The 20,031-nt window shown below is 48.8% G+C and overlaps 1 protein-coding gene across 1 annotated transcript in view; it reads right to left on the bottom strand.

Moving 5' to 3' along the window:
- Nucleotides 1–261: 261 nt before the first annotated feature.
- Nucleotides 262–20,031, bottom strand: part of LOC129384904 (uncharacterized) — a 138,588-nt gene continuing 118,818 nt past the window's right edge. The window contains exons 4-6 of the mRNA XM_055070523.1: nucleotides 18,196–18,312; nucleotides 7,785–8,128; nucleotides 262–2,018 (exon numbers count right to left, since the gene is read on the bottom strand). Coding sequence (XP_054926498.1) covers nucleotides 7,992–8,128; nucleotides 18,196–18,312 — 254 coding nt within the window. The 3' untranslated portion in view covers nucleotides 262–2,018; nucleotides 7,785–7,991. The remainder of the gene's footprint in view (nucleotides 2,019–7,784; nucleotides 8,129–18,195; nucleotides 18,313–20,031) is intronic.

Raw genomic sequence — 20,031 nt, 5'->3', positions numbered from 1 at the left:
GGCATAGCCGGTCCATATCTGTGGCCAAGCTCCCCGAACCTTCATTTAATAAAGAAGAAAAAGAGTGCCCAGATTGTTCAGTAACTCTTGGTATGATAATGGGCGCAAAACATGTAGAGTCAAGTGTTTTTTCTGCTGTGTCCCATTCCAAGCAGCACCCTATTTCTCCCTTTCTTCAATGCGCGATTCCGATTTTCCGCAGCGTGCTCATTCCCAAATAGGAAGGACCACTGCATGCAAGAAAGGGCTTCGAGACAGTGGTAGAGCGCAACACTTTTTATTTGAAAAAAAAAAATGAAACACGAAATATACATTCGTTTTTGCGTGAACGCAACAACTATTTGACCTATACCCGCCGCGTTGTACACAGAAGCAAACTAGAATCAAGTCTTCACAAACAAATCAACTACGTGAAAAGCGGTTAAGAATTCGCATGCCGAAAAACCAACAATGTTTCTTTATTCAACGTGGAGAATCAGACACGAACATAAACAGAGAGGTACAGACAAATAGTTAACGAATTTGCACGGTCACGGTCACTGAACGCACATGCCTTATGATACGCGATAAACATTAGGTTGGGAGAGATAACTATACTGGTAAGAAATCTACAGATGAAGGCACACGCAGAAACACGGCATCGGAAACAGCTGTTAACGCACTATCGACTCGGAAGATATGAACTTTATGTAGGCATTAGCACGTGAGTCAATTTAGAGACTTTCGGATCTACACCTGAAGGCTCACTCACACTAGGCCGACTCGACGCCTATTTCCGTCTGCCGACAGTCGGCAGACCGAAATCGGTGTCGAGTCGGCCTTAAGTGAGCCTTAAGTTAGCCAGCTGGTCGTGCGAGGCTGGAGGGTTCAAGCGACTCCAGTAACAAACCACTATAGTTTAGAACTGCTATGAGCCTTCTACCTGTGAATGCATTTTTTTTGCATGTGCTGGCGATGCTGTCTTCACCACAGTGCAACAAATCGTTTACTCAACGACGGACTACATTCAACATCAGATTTGCCTACCCAGTGTGTTAGGCTATGTCGCAATGTCGTCGCCTAGATCAACGCCAACTTGTTGAGATGCTAATTATCAGAAATATCGCAGCTGATACCGCAAGGATACGCACGTCACTGTCCAGCAGCATGCCAATTATTCAAAACTAGAGTAATCAGCGAAACTATATTTATGCTCTTGTAGAGGAACACCACACCATTTCGCTGCCTATCGTGGCGTGATCTGTGCGCTGCCCAAGGCAGCCTGAGTTGATCTTAGCCGAGTCCTCTGAACTGATTGGCACGTTCCGAACAGTTGCATGGATTCTGTGCCACCGAGTCCGAAGGCTCTGGCGTGATCTGGCTTGTACGGAAAGAATCACCACATAGACAAAATTGAAATTTCGTTGCACATCCCTTACTACGACTTTCCATGTCAACTGACCTAAGTAAAGCAGTATTCATACTCTTACCCACTTGGCTTAGCTCGGACAGAGGCGTGACAACTGCTTCAAGCACTCCAAAATTTCGCAAATACAGGGTATACGGGAAATCAGTAACTCGAATGCATGCTTTAGATATACACGGTGCTGTGCGAAACTATATATACCTAAAGTGCATACAGACAGATCCAAACCTAAGTGCATACAGACAGATCTAAACTTAAAGCGTATACGGAGAGATCGCTAGCATGCAGCGAACAGCGCCGACCCGAGAATATTGTGCTTTGTCTACTGCAGGTTGAACGTGACGACCGCTGCGTTCTCCAAACTGTTACCCAGGGCCTGAGAACCTAACCTGGGAAGGCGGCGCAGAACGCATCACAAGTAAGGGTCTCAGGGAGTGGGGAACAGGGCCGCTGCCGCTGTCAATTTTCTGAGTAACGAAGATGTCCGGTGGCTGTGCAGATCTCGGTGCTTCTTCATCGAGTCATCCATGGAAGCGTACCTACCTTTACGCCAACCTCACAGAACAGGCCATGTAACTTTACGTCTTCAAACGGTGGCCGTCCAAGGTTGTTCCTATTGAAAAAAAAACAAAGAAGCTCACAGGACATAAAAACAAGTAACTGGGGTTCCTTGTTCATAGTATTAAGCGTTTCACAAGTCTTTGCACGTTTTTAGAGGTTTCTTACTTCATGAATTTAAGCACACGCTGGGTAAGCTTTCGGAACGGTTATTCAAGCCATGTGTTCTCATGAGCTGTACTAAGTTCGAGAAGCAAAGGTGTGTTTTGAGGCCCGCAATATATAGCCTTGATGAGCGTCGTTTCAATATGGGAAATTTTCTCGCTCCACGAGATAATGTGTCATCGCAGAGGTCTGCTATAAAAAGACCGGCGGATATTTTTTTTTCTGAAGAAAATGAATGCGTCTTTCCTGGAGAACACTGCCTAAAGGGGTGTGCGACAAATCTCGACCTATGAAACTTCAGAATAGTGTCCTTACCAATTACCAATTTACATACCCATTTTGCTCGATCCATGCGCACGTATTCCGCGCAACAGCTGCGTCGTTCCTCTCTTTTTGTAGTTTTACGTGCCAAAACCCCGATTTGCTTAAGAGGCACGCCGTAGTGGGGGACTCCGGATTAATCTTGGTCACCGGGGGATCCTTTAACGTGCCCCCAATGCACAGGACACGGGCGTTTTCGCGTTTCGCCCCCGTCGAAACACGGCCGCCTCGGCCGGCATTAGATCCCGCGACCTCGTGCTTAGCAGCGCAACACCACAGCAGGTACAATGGCGCAATATATGCCCGCTACACTTCATTCCGCTTACCTGCAACACCGCCACGCTCACCCTCTCAAAAGGCAAACGCTACTCCTTTATTAAAGAAGTCCATCTCTGAGCATGCCCAAGTTTACGCTTTCCAACGTGACGCACTTAAGTTCAATTTGGGGGACATGGAAAGCCTCAGTACGGCGCCAACCGTTCCGACAGAGGGAATTGTCGTCACGGGGAGACAAGCCTTGAAGTTCGGGCTCGATCTTATTAATGGTGGAATTCAGCTGGTTGCTTTTCGAGAGCTCTGTGGATCACTCCGGTGGTGCGCTTTGCATTCGGTTGGTCGAAATCGAGCGCTCCGAATATGCTCGCTCAGAGCGCTCAAGGTGCTGCCGATTTCTTATTACATGGAGTTGCGACAGGATTCCGGTCAGGTGGCTGGTTCGATTTCTGTGACGGCAGCCTGCACGTTTGTCTCGTGCGGGCTTTCTCCGACTCGAATCTCGACCCGGTGTTAAATTAATCTCGACCGTGTCAGAGCATAGGGGGAACCAGGCGAATCTACAATGACTTTCCATCCTCCGCGACCATTTCTGTATATGTTGGACGACGCGTTTTACGCTTACAATTGGCTTATGCTGGTTATCTGATTGACTGATGCGGCTGAATATACCTACGGAACTACCTGGGTTACCAGTAACGCCGCATTGAAGAGCTCTAGATTAAATTTTGATCAACTGGTGTTCAACAAGTTATGCTGCTTCTGTCAGACCATCAATGCTCGTGCATTGAAATGGTGCACGAAGCATCGCGAATATTATGTTTATTATTCACTAATGCGACATGATTTCATGGGACCGGTTGTTGTTTAGTATACACATGGGGCATGCAAGCTTAACGACAATTTGACGGCCAGCTTCATCGTTACGGTTAAATTATACTAGCTGCACCATCCAGCACGATGGCTATCGTGTGCTGCGACGGCAGCACCTGAGTAGCGTAGAGTCCTTGAAACGATTGTGTGCAAGACACAAACCGAACGAGAGCGAACTCGTACACTTTTTCGCATCACAATTCAGGGATGACAGTCATGCACTCGATGTCCGGGTAATGCTCCTGTGGACATTCAGCTTAATTCTCTTTCTAAATGTCGTACAGTGACACATGTAGTCACAGAGGGTACCCCGATCAATATTTTAAGTGCTAAATTAAGCTGAATGTTTCTAAAGCAGGTCTCCAGTAGACTCTGTTTGAACACGAAAATGCCGTGTAAATTATTTTAGTTCCAGTTTACGAGCACCACCCCATCCTTCTCTTTATGATCAAACAAAGAGTGTTCTTAAGTAATTCTCAAAAACAATGGAGTATATATGGTTATTTTTTCGACGTAATTTCTTAGTTTGTTAAGTGTATTTACGTGGTGCCCTGTGTTGTTTTGAGAATTTGAAGCATTTTTGTGCTCAAGTGATGTGAATGCGCGAATAACTCTGCGCCTGCAATTTGTTTCCAAATTATGTTATGAATAGGCATTAGTGCACTGTCATATGTTTGCTTGGCATTGCACAGGGAAGGCTTATTGAGAAAAATTACCGGACCGCGAATGCCTTTGGCCGCGACTTCTTTGGACGACTATACTTCGAATCGGTTCACCGTGATGGCGCTACTATGCTTCTTCAAAACTGTGTATCTCCCAAGGGCAATGAACCGAATGCACTAAGCTTCCAGCGTATATACGCACTGAATCGACAGGCGCCACTGTTCCATGGTAGTCGTGGCTGTCTTTGCGCTATGTAGAGCTTTAAAGAAACTGAAGTACAAAGCGGCAATGCTAGCCACGTTGCAAGGTCCTACGCGGCAAGCTGCAAGCTTTTCAGTGCCTGTACCCTGTACCTTTGCGAATACCGAACGAATTTGCGAACGAAGACACAATCGAAGCCGTCGCTTGCTAAGCAAACTAAGTGCTCTCAAGTACAGTTGCCGTTCATGCCGATAATCAAGCGCGGAAACAGCACCCTAAGGAAGAAGATAGAACTACCATTGCGTATACCGGAATACAGGATACGCTAAAGCTCTCTGCTTACGGGAGCTGCGCCTATGGCGGTTCAGCCAGCAAGAGAACGATTAGTAGTGCATATATGCTAGATTGGCCCAAAATTCATCCTTCTGGCTTTGTGGATTTGCAAATTGATCATTTTCAACAAAATATTGCGCTATAAGTGCTACAATTCGCACTGATTATGCATATGGGAAAAAAAGTTCTCCCCGTACTGGATTTGAGAAAACTACGCTTAATGGGAAACTTGGGCAACTAAAAAGCCTGATACAAGAGGGTCCGAAACGACAAGCGCTGATATTAGACATTATCATTTATGCTGACCAACGTTCCCGAGGTGTCACACCGATCGCGGCGTCAGAGTTTCTTTTGGTAAAGTTTGTAGAAAACACAAACCACCGTCTCTGTTCACTGGATCCCCATCTAACGCTCCGCCTTCCACAGTGCTTACCACGACGAGCGGTATAACTTTCATCTGTCCTCTACGGCTTGGAGTATAGTATTCCACTAATGCCTATATACTCTCTCCTCATCGTAATGGGCAGAAGTACAGAATGTGAAGTTATATATTATGCACCTTCAGTGCTATTTATTGTCCGCTTTTCGGTGCACAGAGATAAGTCCTCAGCCCCACGCTCGACAAGCTTGAGAACTGTCCCTTCATAGAAAACTGATTTCTTGGACCGTGGTCCCAACAGGTGTGTGTGCGTGTGAAAAACTATGGTCGCTGTCATATGCATTCACAGTGTTTGTGCGGGCACATTTTCGTGATACGTTTTTTCTCATCTTCTCTGCCCTTGCCCTATCCCCCTGTAACCATAACCACAACTGAAACCATACCTATTTACCGTTATCCTTCGCGGCAACGGTGGCTTAACCTCCCCTGTAAGATAAGGCCTATTCAGGCATGTTCGCCAAGCTTAGACGCTAACGGCGACTGCGCGTAGCTGTGCCGGTAGACAAAACGCGAGCTGCTGGATGGCCGGTAGAGAGGGAACTCTACTCAGAGAGAGAGAGAGAGAGAGAGAGAGAGAGAGAGAGAGAGAGAGGTGAAAAGGGGAGGTTGTCGAGCGCGAACGGAAGCGCGTCGATAGTCCTTCGCCTTGACCGCAGGCGCGGACGGCGGCGGCAGATGGAACGCGGCGGAGAGGAGCCTTTACCTTACGCGTTCTTTTTATAGAAGTGATTCCGTGCGCGCTTTTTTTATATGAAATTGATAGGGAGAGGCGAAAGAAAGCGCGCGCGCGTGAGAGAGAGAGAGAGACAGAGAGAGCAAGGGCGCACGCGCTGCCCGCCAGATGGGAGAACGACCGTCGCCGCCGGACTCCGTGCATGTGCTGTGCGTGCAACAGCGTGGCCGCCCGTCCGTTTGTTGAGACCTTATCGGACGCTGGCCTCACTCGCGCACGTACGGTGACCAAAGGAGAGAGAGAGAGAGAGAGAGAGAGAGAGAGAGAGACCGGCGCTTTGTGTCCCGTGGCCATTTTCCGTTAACCGATGCGACCGAGCATCATTAATTAAAGTCCGGCACGGTTAATGCGGCCTGAGGAAGGGGGGGGGGGGGGGGGGGGGTAGCAGCGAGAGGTATACAGGTATACAGAGAGAACAGGGCTCTTCGTCACTTCGTCAGACATTTTCGGCATAAAGTCGCACCCGCGGAGTCGTCACGCCCAGGCAAGCTTAGGGTTGACCTCGATCATAACATCATATTTTAAATTAAATACCGGGTGCTTCAGCAAACACTTTTTTTTTCATTGTCTATGGTAGATAGTAAAATTTTAGTGCATGAGCTGCTGTACTCGAAGAGGCGAATATTCCATGCACAATAACTGTTATGCATAATTGACTAATTAACAAACATTCACTAATTAAGTTATAACTAATTACTTTATGTCACGCATTGCAATTTGCAAATTACACACAAACACACAAAGAAAGTCGGTGCAAGATACGATATTTTAAGGCCCATGGTGTTCGTTCGTCACACCTTTGATGAATGAACAGCGTAGGTCTTTCAATTGCATCTTGCACCTTCTTTTTAAGATCAGTTGCTTCGTTAAACAGCTTGCCTAACGTGAGCAGGGACACGCGGTGTATTTTGCCTGCCTGGCTTTTATTAAACGGACACTACACAAATACACGAACTTATAGTGCTGTCATACGGGCCTTTAAGAGCGAGCTTCAGTAAATGTAGACTAATGTCACAGACAAGTTATACTATGCTTCTATGCAGTTACACTTAGAAACGCTCAGTTATTGGGTCAATCGTGCTCGAAATATTCAATGCAGATCGGCTTCAATGGATGCCAACACTGCTCGTGTGGTTGAGATATCGGTTACCAGGCTGCCGAAAGGCTACACCAAAGAAGCTATGCGCGATGCGACGGCAGACTTCCCGATTCGAACGCGCTCGCGTTGTCAAGCGCAGATCGACTTCTATGAAGCTCAAAACTCTTCGAGTGACAACGGCATTATCTGACAGATTGCACGCGCAGTGCTGCGAAAGCTACGTCTAGCATCAGAGCTGAGGTGGCTTAATTTTTCGCCAAATGAATGAGTGTCGCGGTATTCGAAAACAAGTAATTCAACTAGAGAACTTCTGCAACGTAAAGACCACTTAAATCGGCGAAAAGACACCGAAATATGTGAAGTCACCCGACTTCATCGCTGCCACTGCTATGGTACGAGACGAATTCAGAAAGGGCAGGGAAATACAGCTATCAGTTACCATTTTCTGTACTAAAAACGAGCCGTCTTTTACCGCAAAACAAGCGCCTATGAGGTTTCCCAAGTAAAAATCAAGATCACTCTGACAAGGGTGTGAGGAACCTACCCAGACAATTTCACTTCACAGGAGCAAACTAGAATTAATTTCCAAATGGACCGCGAAGCCCTCGTCGTGAATTCTAAGCTGTAGCACATAAAGACAATCGCACATCGGTTAGAATAGACTCCAAAAGGACTCCGCGAGACCGGCAACGCCAAAACAATGCCGGCAAATTGCACTTACCTCGGCTGTAGACGCAACGATCAGCGAAGACACCGTAAGAACGTTACGTTATAGAAGGAGAAAGTGCGAGGCACTTCTTAGCCCGGGGCAGCAGGCGCGTCTTCAAACGTGAAGGCAGTCTCGACGAACATTGTATGACCCGAAGAAAGTTAGCAAGTTGTACAGTTAGCTCTCCTTGGCAGATGTAGTTCTGAACTATACAACCTACTACCTCACTTCAGGTGCACACAGAAACGCAACGTTCACTCGACGCACGGTCCGAGTCGGCGGCGAGGGCAGCTCTCCTCTCGCAGTTGGCGGCACGCTCTTGTTGCCCATGGAGTTGTAGCACTGCGAAAGGACATCTAGAGAGAGAGAGAGAAAAAAAAAAGGCAGGAATAAAAAGAAATGTGAGCAACCAGCACCAAAATGCAACGCGCGCGTGGAAGGAGCTCATCCACGTACTGTTTTCGCACGCATTTGAAAGGATAAACCGCAGCGACGTTATGTTACGCACGAGGTCCAGTGAACCGACGATCTCGATGCGCTAGACGTTTCGCGGGGCTTAGACGAACAAAAAGCGCGCATTTGAATAAAGCCGAGCCAGCAGGACGTCGAAACGTGCGCGCCGAGGCGGCGGCGGCGGCGGCGGCGGTGCGATAAGCAAAGGGACGCGTCATTCGATGACTCACCGTGGAGACGCACGAAAGACTCGAACGGACATCCACGGGCGGAGCGAGACGAAGTTCCGCGCAACGCGGATTCGTCGGCCTTGCAAAGAAGTGTAAGTCGCAATCCTTTTAGTCCTCCTCTTCGAAACTGCGCTTTCACGGGAGAACGAGACATCCCTCTCAGCCGCGTGTCCGTCCAACGGCCGACGTCTTCGTCAGCCGACGCCACGTCCTGCGAGGCCGGTCCACGGGCGCGGATGTGAAGCAGCGCGAAGAACGGGAGACGGTGTCGAAACGACCGTACCAAGAATACCAGCCCCGGAGACGGGTTTAGCAAGAACTACAAGATCCCGTCGGTTAGCGCAAGCCGCGCGACAGCGGTTGCTAGTTTGTGTCAAACCCTGGGCCGGGGAAAGAATGCGGTCTTTGTTAGTGTGCCGGCTCTGCGTCGCAAACCAGTACGGTACGAGTGAGAGAGAGAGAGAGACAGACGTACGAGTGCAAAGTCAGTGACAGCCATTTTTGTCCACGTCAGGAGCTCCCCCACTCGGCGTTTTGCGCAACGTATTCGAGTCCGCACGACGCCCGAGATGTTTATTACGGAATAGAGGGTGAGTTAATACATAGTGTCAGAACTCTCGGTCATTCCTGGGCCATTCCTGGGTTTCAATCATCCGTTTCTCCCCAGGTACATGTCTACGACGTCCGTATTGCTCTCCATCTATGCAAAGTGCATTGCTATAGACGAGACTAAATTAGAAATATTGCCGCTAGGATCACGTCATACTCGTTTCATTTCATAAACAAGCATAGCCTAAGTCAAGGGGGGGAGGGGGGGAAGAAAGAAGAAGAAACACGCATAGCAACAGCTCTCACGGCGTGATATAGTCTTGTAAGGCCGTCTCGGCATTTTTACCTTACCACGAAAGCCAGTCTGAACAATGCAGCTCACATCCAGCGATCGTCGCGTACGAGACACGGTAACAGAGCTCGCGTTCTTGCGCACAAAGGGGCGTCTGCTCTGTAAGGTGAAAACGCATTGCTCCTTAGCCGACATAAAGGAGCTCGCTCCGTCGCGAAGTTCACAAACGGCGAAGCGTACATCGCTGTGGCCGCAGTTTATTTGACTTACAACGAAGAGACAAAGAAAACTACGTTTTCGAGGGCTGGTATATTTGATCAAAACATCACCGTCATCCTGCTGCCGGAGAAAATCCGCCGCCAGTCTCCTTTCCAATTGTGCAGAGAGAGAGAGAGAGAGAGAGAACTTTAATAAAGGTCCCTGCTGGGGTCAAGGGAGGTCCTGGCCCCACCGGATAGCGCCGTAAATATATAACCAGTAGCTGTTTAGTGCAACTAATAAGTGGGTGGCGAGGACCGTGGCGTGAACGTCTTAACTAGTCCACCGACTCTCAGAGCCTGTCTTTGGTTGCATCTCCTGCGAGAGAATACAGGTTATACCTGGTATGATGTAGGAGAGGCGCGAGTTACGGGGAGGACCGAACTTCAACTGTACGATGTGGAAGATGTCTCGTTCGGACGTCTTTCGTTCCGGGGCATATCCAGAGTATAGGTGCGCTGCCCACTGGATTCATTCATTTCTGTATCGTCCATCCTTATCAAATACAATAAAAGAGCTGCAAAGGGTCGCTGCACCACCTGAGCATATCTGACAGCCACATGAGCGCGCAGGGTCACTTTCAATCATATTTAAGGCGCGTGATTTATTGGACAACATAGATCCGCTGGGCCCGCATAAAATAACTCGCAAGACAGATGCAACCTCGATGGCCATTCCGTACTACGGATGCGACTAACTATTAAAGAAAAGGAAAAGAAAAACGGAGAGGACGTGAATGTTACTCTGCTAGGCTAAAAATAAAGAAAAAAAAAAAAGAAAACACGGAATAGGAATAGAAAACAAAAATACTAAGTACGCGTGCACATGCCTGCAGAAGGCAGTACATGCTCGCCTCACCATGATATGTTCTTTCCACCTTTGTGTCGCATGCATAATTTTTGAAAAGACGGCTCATTCAACAAGAGTAATTTCCTAACGGCTCATTGCGGTATCCCGGCTAATTGAGGCCTGCTACAAGAAGCTCTTGCTTCTATAATTTGTGTACTACTCCGTATTTTTCTGCCGGTGATCACAACGATAACCAAAATATCGCTGTGACGCGGCAGCTGCTGCTGACGGCGATGCTGCAGAGGCTGTGTGTTCAACAGGCTGTTAGCCTGACGCTCAGCGAGTGCACAATCGAGAGTACTTTTGGTGTGCCTCGCAGGACGTTGACCAAGAAAGCTCGATGAGGCAGGATGAACCGGTGAAAGCCAGAATAACGACGAAAAAAAAAAAGAAGAAAAATTTTTACAGCGTTTAATGACTCCCGGTAATTTAACCTAAAGCTCGTGAGTTAGATATAATCAAAAGCCATTTGCGGTGCAAATTGGACTCGCGTCCCACGCTCTAACAGCGGCGTCCACTCACTTATATAACTACAGTCTACCTAATTAGACTGATAGCGACGGAAATAGTCACAAAACACTGCAAAATACGATAATGGGTTGTGCTTGAACATTTTGTTTCAACTGTATGGTTCACGTGATGATACAATGTAGTTCTCTAGTTCCTTTAATAATTGCTTTAAGTGACAAAACTATCTTCCTTGTTATATGTCGTTCAGAAATTATTTTCTTTGCAGACACATTGAATTCATGCGTTTTAACTTAAGTAACTTTCAACAGTATTGTTTGTTCTTGCTGCTGCAAAATGTACACGAACACGATTTTACACTAGCTTCCGGATATTAGCCCATTCTCTCTCTCTCTCTCTCTCTTGTGCATTGTATGTGTAACAATTTGGAGGAAATAAAGAAATTTATTCAATGACGCTGCTTTCAAAAGGAGCACCGAAGAACGTAGTGGTCAGACATCAGTCCATCGCAATCGTTGGCAACTTCTGAATGCGTACATGCAAATCGTCACTATACAGCCGTAAATAAGGTGTCACAGACGCAGTCTCAGTGAATTTTGAATGCCACGTGCCAGACTAGAGTGCAATTACAGCTACGTACTTTATTTGTCGGGCAGGGATTTAGTTGACAGCGAGGCTGATGTTGCGTCCATTGCAATACAAGTCTGGTGTTAAAAGCGCAAAACGGAAATGGGACACGAGACAGGAACGCCGACACCACAGCACTTGTGGTGTCGTCTTCTTGTCTCGTGTCCCGTACGTTTTGCGCTGTTAACACCAGGATGGAAAACCAACAAGCCCAAGCTGATATACTAGCGAAACACAAGCCTGCCTGACTGTCTACACATTGGTTTAAATTCAACGAATACCTGGATAATAACGACCACCGAAAGATTGCACGTCAGCGCCGCGTTCCTATGTTACCTTTCGCAAGGTCAAACGCACCACTGTGCTTGCACTCTATGAACCAGAAACGCCACCCCGTGGCTTTTGAGTGAACTGCATGGCGCGACGACAAAAGCACAGCGACGCACTAGTCCGCCGCAGAAGACACTTTGGCCACTCCAATTACCTGCGCTGCGGAAAAAGAGGGCTGGGTTGCAACAAAGCGCACCTGAAATGACTAACGATGGGCCGCCCAACGACAGGAATACGACACGCACTTTCCAGTCTTTAATCATTGAAATTGATGCCCTCCATGTACCTGATGGCCGTGTGGTAGGCCGACGTATACGCCAGCGCAGTCACATGCACGCGAAGACGACGCTACTGCTCACACCAAGCAAGGAGGAGGAGGAGGACCTTATTGAACGCATGCACGTGAGCACGAACACTAACACACCAGCTACATATACGCACACACACACACACACAAACGCGCCGGTCGTGAACCGAAGCAGCGACGAATCTGCCGAGAAAACAACGCGAACCGCCGTAGCGTGTCTCCGACCACGCGCAAGCTGCCGCAAGCGCATAGCGGGAGGTCGTCGACAAGCGTCGCACGCAAGCCTCCTCGCCGTTACACTTCCCCTTCCCTGGCCAACTCCAGCTCCTCTCCCACGCTGTTTTAATTCCGCCCACCTGCCCGTAGTCTGCAGACACGCACATCGGAGACGGAACGCCCAGCGCGAAAAACCGTCGCGAATTTACAGTTCTACATACCCCCGGTGTGCGACGACGGGGGAAGGAACGGTCCACGTGGGCACGCTCGTTGCGCGGAGCACGCAGATAATCGTCGAACGATAGCGATTCCGCGTGAGCCTTCGCTAACGAGACGCGTGTATAAAATGCGAAGCGGAAACGGCGCTTCATCGAGTTCACGACGAGCGCGGACGACGGCGGCAGCTTGCATTCAACGCGCGTTGCTTCATAATAAAGTAGGGGACGAGCCTCAATAAACGAAAAAGAAAAGAAGAAAGAGAAAGAAAGAACTAAGCGAGGGAGAAGAAAAGCGAAAAAAAAATTGAAATGAAGGGATAGGCGGATGTTATAAAGAAAGACCAGTTGAAACTGACGCTCATCGAGAGCTTTCCGACCGTCCCTATCCGCGCAATCGGCGTGTAACCGAGACGCGCGGGCGTTTATACAAATGTACTACACGGAGGGGTACACCGTTAATAATGGGTTTTGCGCCTCGCGGAGAAAAAACAAAAACCGAAGCGCTGCGCGCAATCACTGGACGCGGGGTTGTCACGAGCCCGGTGTGAAGCGAGGCGGAGAGGAGTTCACTGCATGTGCTTTCAAGGCGCAACGCGTCCGCTGAAGCGGCTAAAGCTGAGAAATGTGCAGAGAGGTGCCACGTGAATCCGACATCCTGTATATACCGCGCCGAAAATAAAATAAAACACAAGTGCCAGCAACAGAAGAAAGGGAAGACGAATGGAGCATCTGGATTCGGCGGGCGGTTGGATCTATTCGGGTATACGCTCACGTGGACGCCAAAATAGGCCGACATTGTTACGCTGTCCCGTAATTTGCGCACGAATTATGCACTAAAGGTAACGATATACGTTCGCTTTTACATACGACGACACCCTTCCCCTGTAGTGACGTATATATGGGAATGGAAGCGCTTCGGCGAGTGGAGAACTTTTAATTGGATAAGTGCGCGTATGATTTTTGTGTTTCGTTCTACTCCTCCCTTCCGTCCCCCTTTTCTCCTTTCCGACAAAGTAGGGCAGCTAACCGGGCTCAGTTATGCATAATCTCCCGATCTTTCCTTTGTCAATTTCTTTCTCTCTCTCTCTCTCGTAGAAACAGTAGAACAGAGCGCTTTGACGGTGGAACTTGCAGCTCTACATGAAGGTGCTCAAAGGCAGTGGTGGGAAACGTCTCGAGGTAAGACCTCAGCCGTAATTTGAACTTAATCTCACCAACTTGATGTGATGCTGGCGACTGCTAGAATTTCGCCGAGTGAAGTCAACAGTTTCGCCATCATGCGTCAGTTTAGGGTTGAGTGCAGCCAAATGCTACCCGAGATAGGGCTCGGAGGTCAAAGTTTTCCGCAGCCGCTCATGTGCATGCCTGTTGCTCCTGAACTAATGAGTCGGCAGTTTGGAGTACATTTTCCTTGATGCGAATTTTTACACCTTCAGAAATATGTCTACATTTAAGTATAGATTACCTAAGACATAGCACGCCTTGAAATAACATACATGTTTAACAACTGAAACCTCCTACTGAATAAGCGTTTTAATGAAGCGTTATATACAATTCGCCGACCACGGCTTCTAGGCACCAGTATCAGAGATTTCGAATGATGCTCAGGTACGTCGATGCACGGGGTGCACAAGTAAGTTCACTCGACCGTGAGGACACACTTCCAACTCGTGAAATGAGGCTGAAGATCAGCCGTGAACCTCGATCAGTAATGAAATTAACATGACTTGGCTTGCCGCCACTTAAAGTTATGCGGTTTCCTGAAGACCCTTCAACGTCATCAAACGAGTTTGAGTCAGGTCGTCAAGTCGAATGAGAGGATTAGGTGAGATCGAGCCTTGTGAGGTGATTTGCCGATTTTTGCTCATAGCCTTGGAGCTATCAGCCTTTTTACATCAGGGATTACCGTAGTGACTGGCTCCCAAACTGGTCAGCGATTGCCACTTCCTTCGTGATCATCTATACGTAGGCATGCCGCCGGACTTGTGATATGCTGGACTAGGCTTGGGACGCATCAGCAAGATATTGGGTTATTATATATGCACGTTTCCACACATCTCACCGAATCCAAACATGCACACCGCATCTATGTTATTCAACACTATTAGACATGTACGGCATGCCGTCAGCACTGTATTTATGAGAGCGTTCGCAACATTCAGTTCATTATCCGCTTGAGCATCCTGGTGGAGCCGCAGGGACGCAATCACCGTGACACGCCGTACTTAAACGTATGAAGCAACCTCCCGGTCGCACGGGTCAACCAGCCCACCACAAAACAGCGTAACGCGGCCATTAAGGCACGTAGGCCTGATGTTCAAAACATGAGAACGCTTTTGTTTTGTTTTGTAATTCTCTTCTCCATGTGCGTTATCTCAACACTTTCGTCCTAGCCACGCACAGAGCAGCAAGCACTTGCCACGGAAAGCTGACGCCCCTCCGTCCCTTCCACTGCTTTAAAAGGCAAAACTAATGAGCCCTCTTCTCGTCCTCCCGGTCCGCACAGCGCACATTTTGCACGGCCGGTGGTCCGGCAATGTACGTGCAGTGCAACGCTGCACCAGCACCCGTCTCCCTCTCCCACTCCCTTCGCAACCATTCTCTTCCCATCCTCCGCAGGCAGCGACGCGCGATCTGTTTTCTCCGCCACGCCGAGTGATATTCATTGTTTCCACGAAGGGACGCGCCCCGACGGAGTGCAAATAGCAATTAGATTGCGCTGTAAATTATGACGAGTACGACGTAATGACGACAGAGGGCGCGACCGGCCATCACCCCGCTCGGCGACTGCAACACACGCCACCTGTCGAAAAGAGAGCGCGAGGGAGAGTGCCGCCGCGAGGAGGCTTGTCGGGCGGCTGCGTCGTCGTCGCACGTCCCTGCACGAACAAGCGCTTCTTCGGAGCCGCGATTATTGCTTTCCCGCTCCCGCTAACCGAGAACAACCCCTGCCCCATCTTTCTCTCGGCTTTACAGTTCGCAAAAAGCGTCAGCCCATCTGTTCGCGATTTTTCAAGACTTCTCTTCGAGTGCGTTTCTTTTCTCGACTTTCCCCTTGTTTGTTCTGTCTCATTAGCTCACTTAGCTTTGTCGGGGCGGGGGGTGCTCCGCTCGCAGCGCTGGCAACGCCCGCAAATCACTCAATCTCCGAAACGAAGCAGCGGAAGCGGGCGCTCTTTATTCCCCTTCTCGTAAACGGTAAAAAAGAACCTGGCAGGTTAAACTCCCTCTCATGGGAGAGATGGCCGAGCAATGAACAAAAAAGAAAACGAAAGACTCGCTCTTAAGTGTTTCGCACTTTTCAAAAGGCTGCTGCGCTTTCTTCGCCTGTGTTAGTAAAAATTAGTGAAAAGAAAGAGGGTGAAGGTCGCAGTCAAGCTCCTCGCCGTCTTTTGGATGCGGATGAAGCCCTCGTGCAGTGATTCTTTCCAGCAGAAGTACGCGCCAGAAGAATAAAGCAACGCGTGCCCATGAACGTGTGTAATCTTCTCGTATACACGCCCAAACTGTATGTGTGAACTATAATTGAGTTTTCCCGAAACCGCCTCGACCACGGCTTTGTGTAAAACGACACGGCTATGCGACGTATTTTAGAAGACACCAAATTTCATTGCCTGCGATGCAAATGATGGCCGTATAACTCTGCAACCAACGCCAGAAAAGAAGCATTCGGAAGGCACTACGGCGAGTCTATATATTTAGAGCAGCAGACCCTTTCTTTTCTTCTTTTGTTTTACATACATTTTTCCAACTTGATATTACCACCTATAGTCAGTGCAAATTTTGCCCACGCGTGCAGTGTCGCAATGAACCGTGCGATAGGTTGTGGTATTTACACATTTCTGCAGGTTAGCGAGAAGTAGAGCCAACGCACTTTCTCCGAGCGCGCCGATAAGAGGAAGTCAGTGTATACCCGCGTCATGACACCAAGTGTACATTTTACTCACCGCGTCTAGACTAAAGATGAGAAACAAACGCGCCGTATACCGGCGCGCATAGCAGTGCACAACCTACAGGTCGACACTACCTGGTGAACTTCTGCCCTGACGTCACCCGAATGCACAGGCGTTGACGGACCCGTTCCGCTTCACAACTGCGAAGCCACGCAGACTCGGGCTCCGTCGATGTCTTTCACCTCCTGGTGACGGCATCGCCGCAAAAGGCCCGCGGCATTGCGCTGTCGAAAAGTGTCTTCGACGGTCGCGTGCGACTGACTTTTCGCTGCCCGGTGAATCACACGCGCGCGCGCTCGCATACACACACGGGGAAGGCCACTGACACGTGTCAAGCGTGTGACTCAGGTCACAGAGTCGGTCGCGCACAACAACGGTGGCACACGCTCCACAGGAAAAAGAAAGAAAGAAAGAGAAATTAGAATAAATAAATTACGCTGCACGTGCAGAGGAGCGCCGCCGGAGAGCGGTCGTCACGCTGCTCAATCCGAGGACGGCGCGGCGCGCTCATTCTGGGAAGCGTCGCGAGACTGACATCACCGCAGCCACCACGAGACGCGCGCGCTCAGTTTCGCGGATGTCGACGAGACAGGATGAGGTCGACAAAAACAAAGGCAATGCCCGGAATGCGTGCGCGTTGCAGCAGACAGCTATACGACGCGGTAGTACGCGTTGCACATACAGGTACACGCAATGCCGCGAAAGGAAGTATACCGCGTTCGGTGCGGCAAGAATGACGCGAAGCGAGCGTGCTATAGTGCCCCTTGCGGGTCGTCGTGCAAGAGGTGAGAACACACGATTACAAGGGGACGCAAACCTGACGCCTTACGCATAGTCTCAACAATCTCGTGTTACGATTTACCGTATAGTATGCCGAGTCATCTCCAAGACACTACCCACCCCCGTTGTTAGGCACATTTGAATTTCACAGAATAGTCTGATAGACCACCAATCTCAGGAAAAGCACTGCAGGCCAGATTGATTGATTGATTGATTGATTGATTGATTGATTGATTGATTGATTGATTGATTGATTGATTGATTGATTGATTGATTGATTGATTGATTGATTGATCCTAGGATCCCAAACGAACACATCGGCTATGAAAGAGTGGAGCGTTTCATCAAATTTCGACCATATAGAGTTTTTGAATGCGCAACTAAATATCCCGCAAGCCTCATGACTGCACGAAGACTTTTACTGCTTCGGACAAGTGCACACATTTCGGCTAGTCTTTTGCCCACGTTTGACAGGAACCACAACCACATATGCGACCAACGCTCATACCACTGGCAATAGTTTTCGAGGCATGCCACGTTTGGGACACTCCTATAGTTGTTAGCGCTCGACTGATGGAAATTTTCACATTTTTGCATCGAGACATCATTCACCTTCTTGGCAGAATGAGTCCGCTATACGGCAGTGACTAGGAATACGAAAGTGGTTTGACACGAAAAGTGATAAATCACGCTCGAGTACCGAAGGCGCGAGCGTGGTCTTCTGGAAGGAAAGAAAGAAAGAAAAAAAAGGGGTGGGGGGTGGGGGTGGAGGGGCTTAATGAATCAATAAGGATGGTTGGGATGGGGCGGGCGTGAAGATGTAAGTTGTGCTTGAGCACAACTTATTACTTTGCAAGTGGTAGAGACAGAGAGAGGTTCTGCTACAGCCCTACCTCCTTTTGGACCAGTCTGAAGAGTTCCAACGTTAGTTGAGGACTCGCAGTGAGCGGGCCCATGGACCGCAGGGCTGCAGGCGCTGTTCCAGAACGGCGAAGATCCCACTACATGCCCTGAAAAAGAATCGCACCCATGTATTCCGACGCCGGCGACCATCACCTGAGGATAACGATAGCTCAAAACACCATCGAAATGTGTTAACGCCGTCATTCGGAAGCTTTATGCCAAGCCCTATCCGTATGCAAGCCCTAAAGCCATATATTGTGGTACGATCACTTTCAGCCTCACCCGTATAGCATATCCTATCACATCGAGCTGAACGCTAGGCGTACACCAAGGGCGTCCGAAACCTGCGCAACCACCGCTAAAAAAACGTGGATTTCTATTTCCTGCCGCACAGTATACTTTCGCGTGGCATAACGTAGCGGCTAACGCTAATATTTAGTGCAGAAAACGGAACCAACCACCTGATGTTTGTAAATCGACACGTGTGAAGTGCAGCCAGTGAACGCATTCAACTGTTCGCAGTTAGGGAAGTAGGGGACCCAAAGTACATCCTGCATAAAAACCCAAACCCAGTTCAAATGCGCAGTATCGCAGATCGATCTCCGCGTATTGCTATACCTGATGCGTCAGCCATTTCTGAAAGTCTTTCATTGCAGTATCATGCTTATACGGTAAGTTTGCCCGCCTGCCCACCCGTCTAAATGATCACGCTCACTTCCGCTGACTTTAGCCAATGAGCGCACGGCGCGGGTGATATGTTTCCAAAAACCAAACGAACAAAGATCGTCCCAGAATATATGGGCCCTGTCCATGCTTTAGGCTAAGCAGTTCAGTCCACGTGAAAAAAAGACAGGCCCACGGCACTCCTGCAGTGCCGTGCTGGTGGTCGCCGCGGTCCATTTCTTGGGGGCAGGGTCCGAAGAGAACATCAGCCAACTCAGACCCATAGAGATGAACTTGTGGTTTGCACAAGGGGCAAAGAAGCCACACACAAGTTCGGATCTACGGGTTAGAGCGAGCAGCCAGACCGAAGGAAGGAGGCCACGGGGGATTCCTCTTCACTGCGCAACGGCCGTTCCTTGCGCACTTTGGCTGGGCGCCGGCGATGCATGTATAGCACAGCAACCGCGACAGGCAGAGAAGGAATAAGTGCTGAGCGTTACGATATACTTGTAAACTGCGTGCATTTACAAAGTATACAAGGCACAGGGCGCCAAATGTATAACCATTAAAAAAAAGAAAAACGTTAGCTGCAGCAGCAGCACAGAATAATTGCCCCCATATTGTCGTTCAATTCGTTTCTGAGACAGAGTGGCAATTCTATAGCAACGATAGCTATGAAGGCAGTGTTAGAATCTGCGCACACTACGGAAACATAGGCTCCTGGTGTTAAGGAAGGTGGTGTTGATAGCAGTGGATTGGCAGCCCTGCGACAGAGGACCAGCAATCGCTTGGAAGGAAACGGCTGTGCCATCGTCATTTCTGTACACATCCTTTGTTGTTGCTGTTGAAATGAAAAGCGATTTAGTCACCGAGAATGGTGACAGCTACTCCTTTTGACGTAATAGTAATGTTACAAGAAATAAGTAAAATAAGCAGCAACATCACACACTATACTGAGTTCCGACACATATACCCGTATATGAGTTCCGAACACATACTCGTACACAAGGCCGCGATAAGGTCCAAGATGAACAGGCGCGGACAGACGCAACCGCCAAAATCGGGTTTCATCACAGAAGGCGTGCAAAGACGGATTGACACACATATAGACCGCAAGCGCAAATGAATACAAATTTTTCCCGTCTTCTTCATAATCACCCATT

Source organism: Dermacentor andersoni, chromosome 5, assembly GCF_023375885.2.
Source record: "Dermacentor andersoni chromosome 5, qqDerAnde1_hic_scaffold, whole genome shotgun sequence".
Lineage (NCBI taxonomy): Eukaryota > Metazoa > Arthropoda > Arachnida > Ixodida > Ixodidae > Dermacentor > Dermacentor andersoni.
This window is presented reverse-complemented; position numbering and strand designations above follow the sequence as displayed.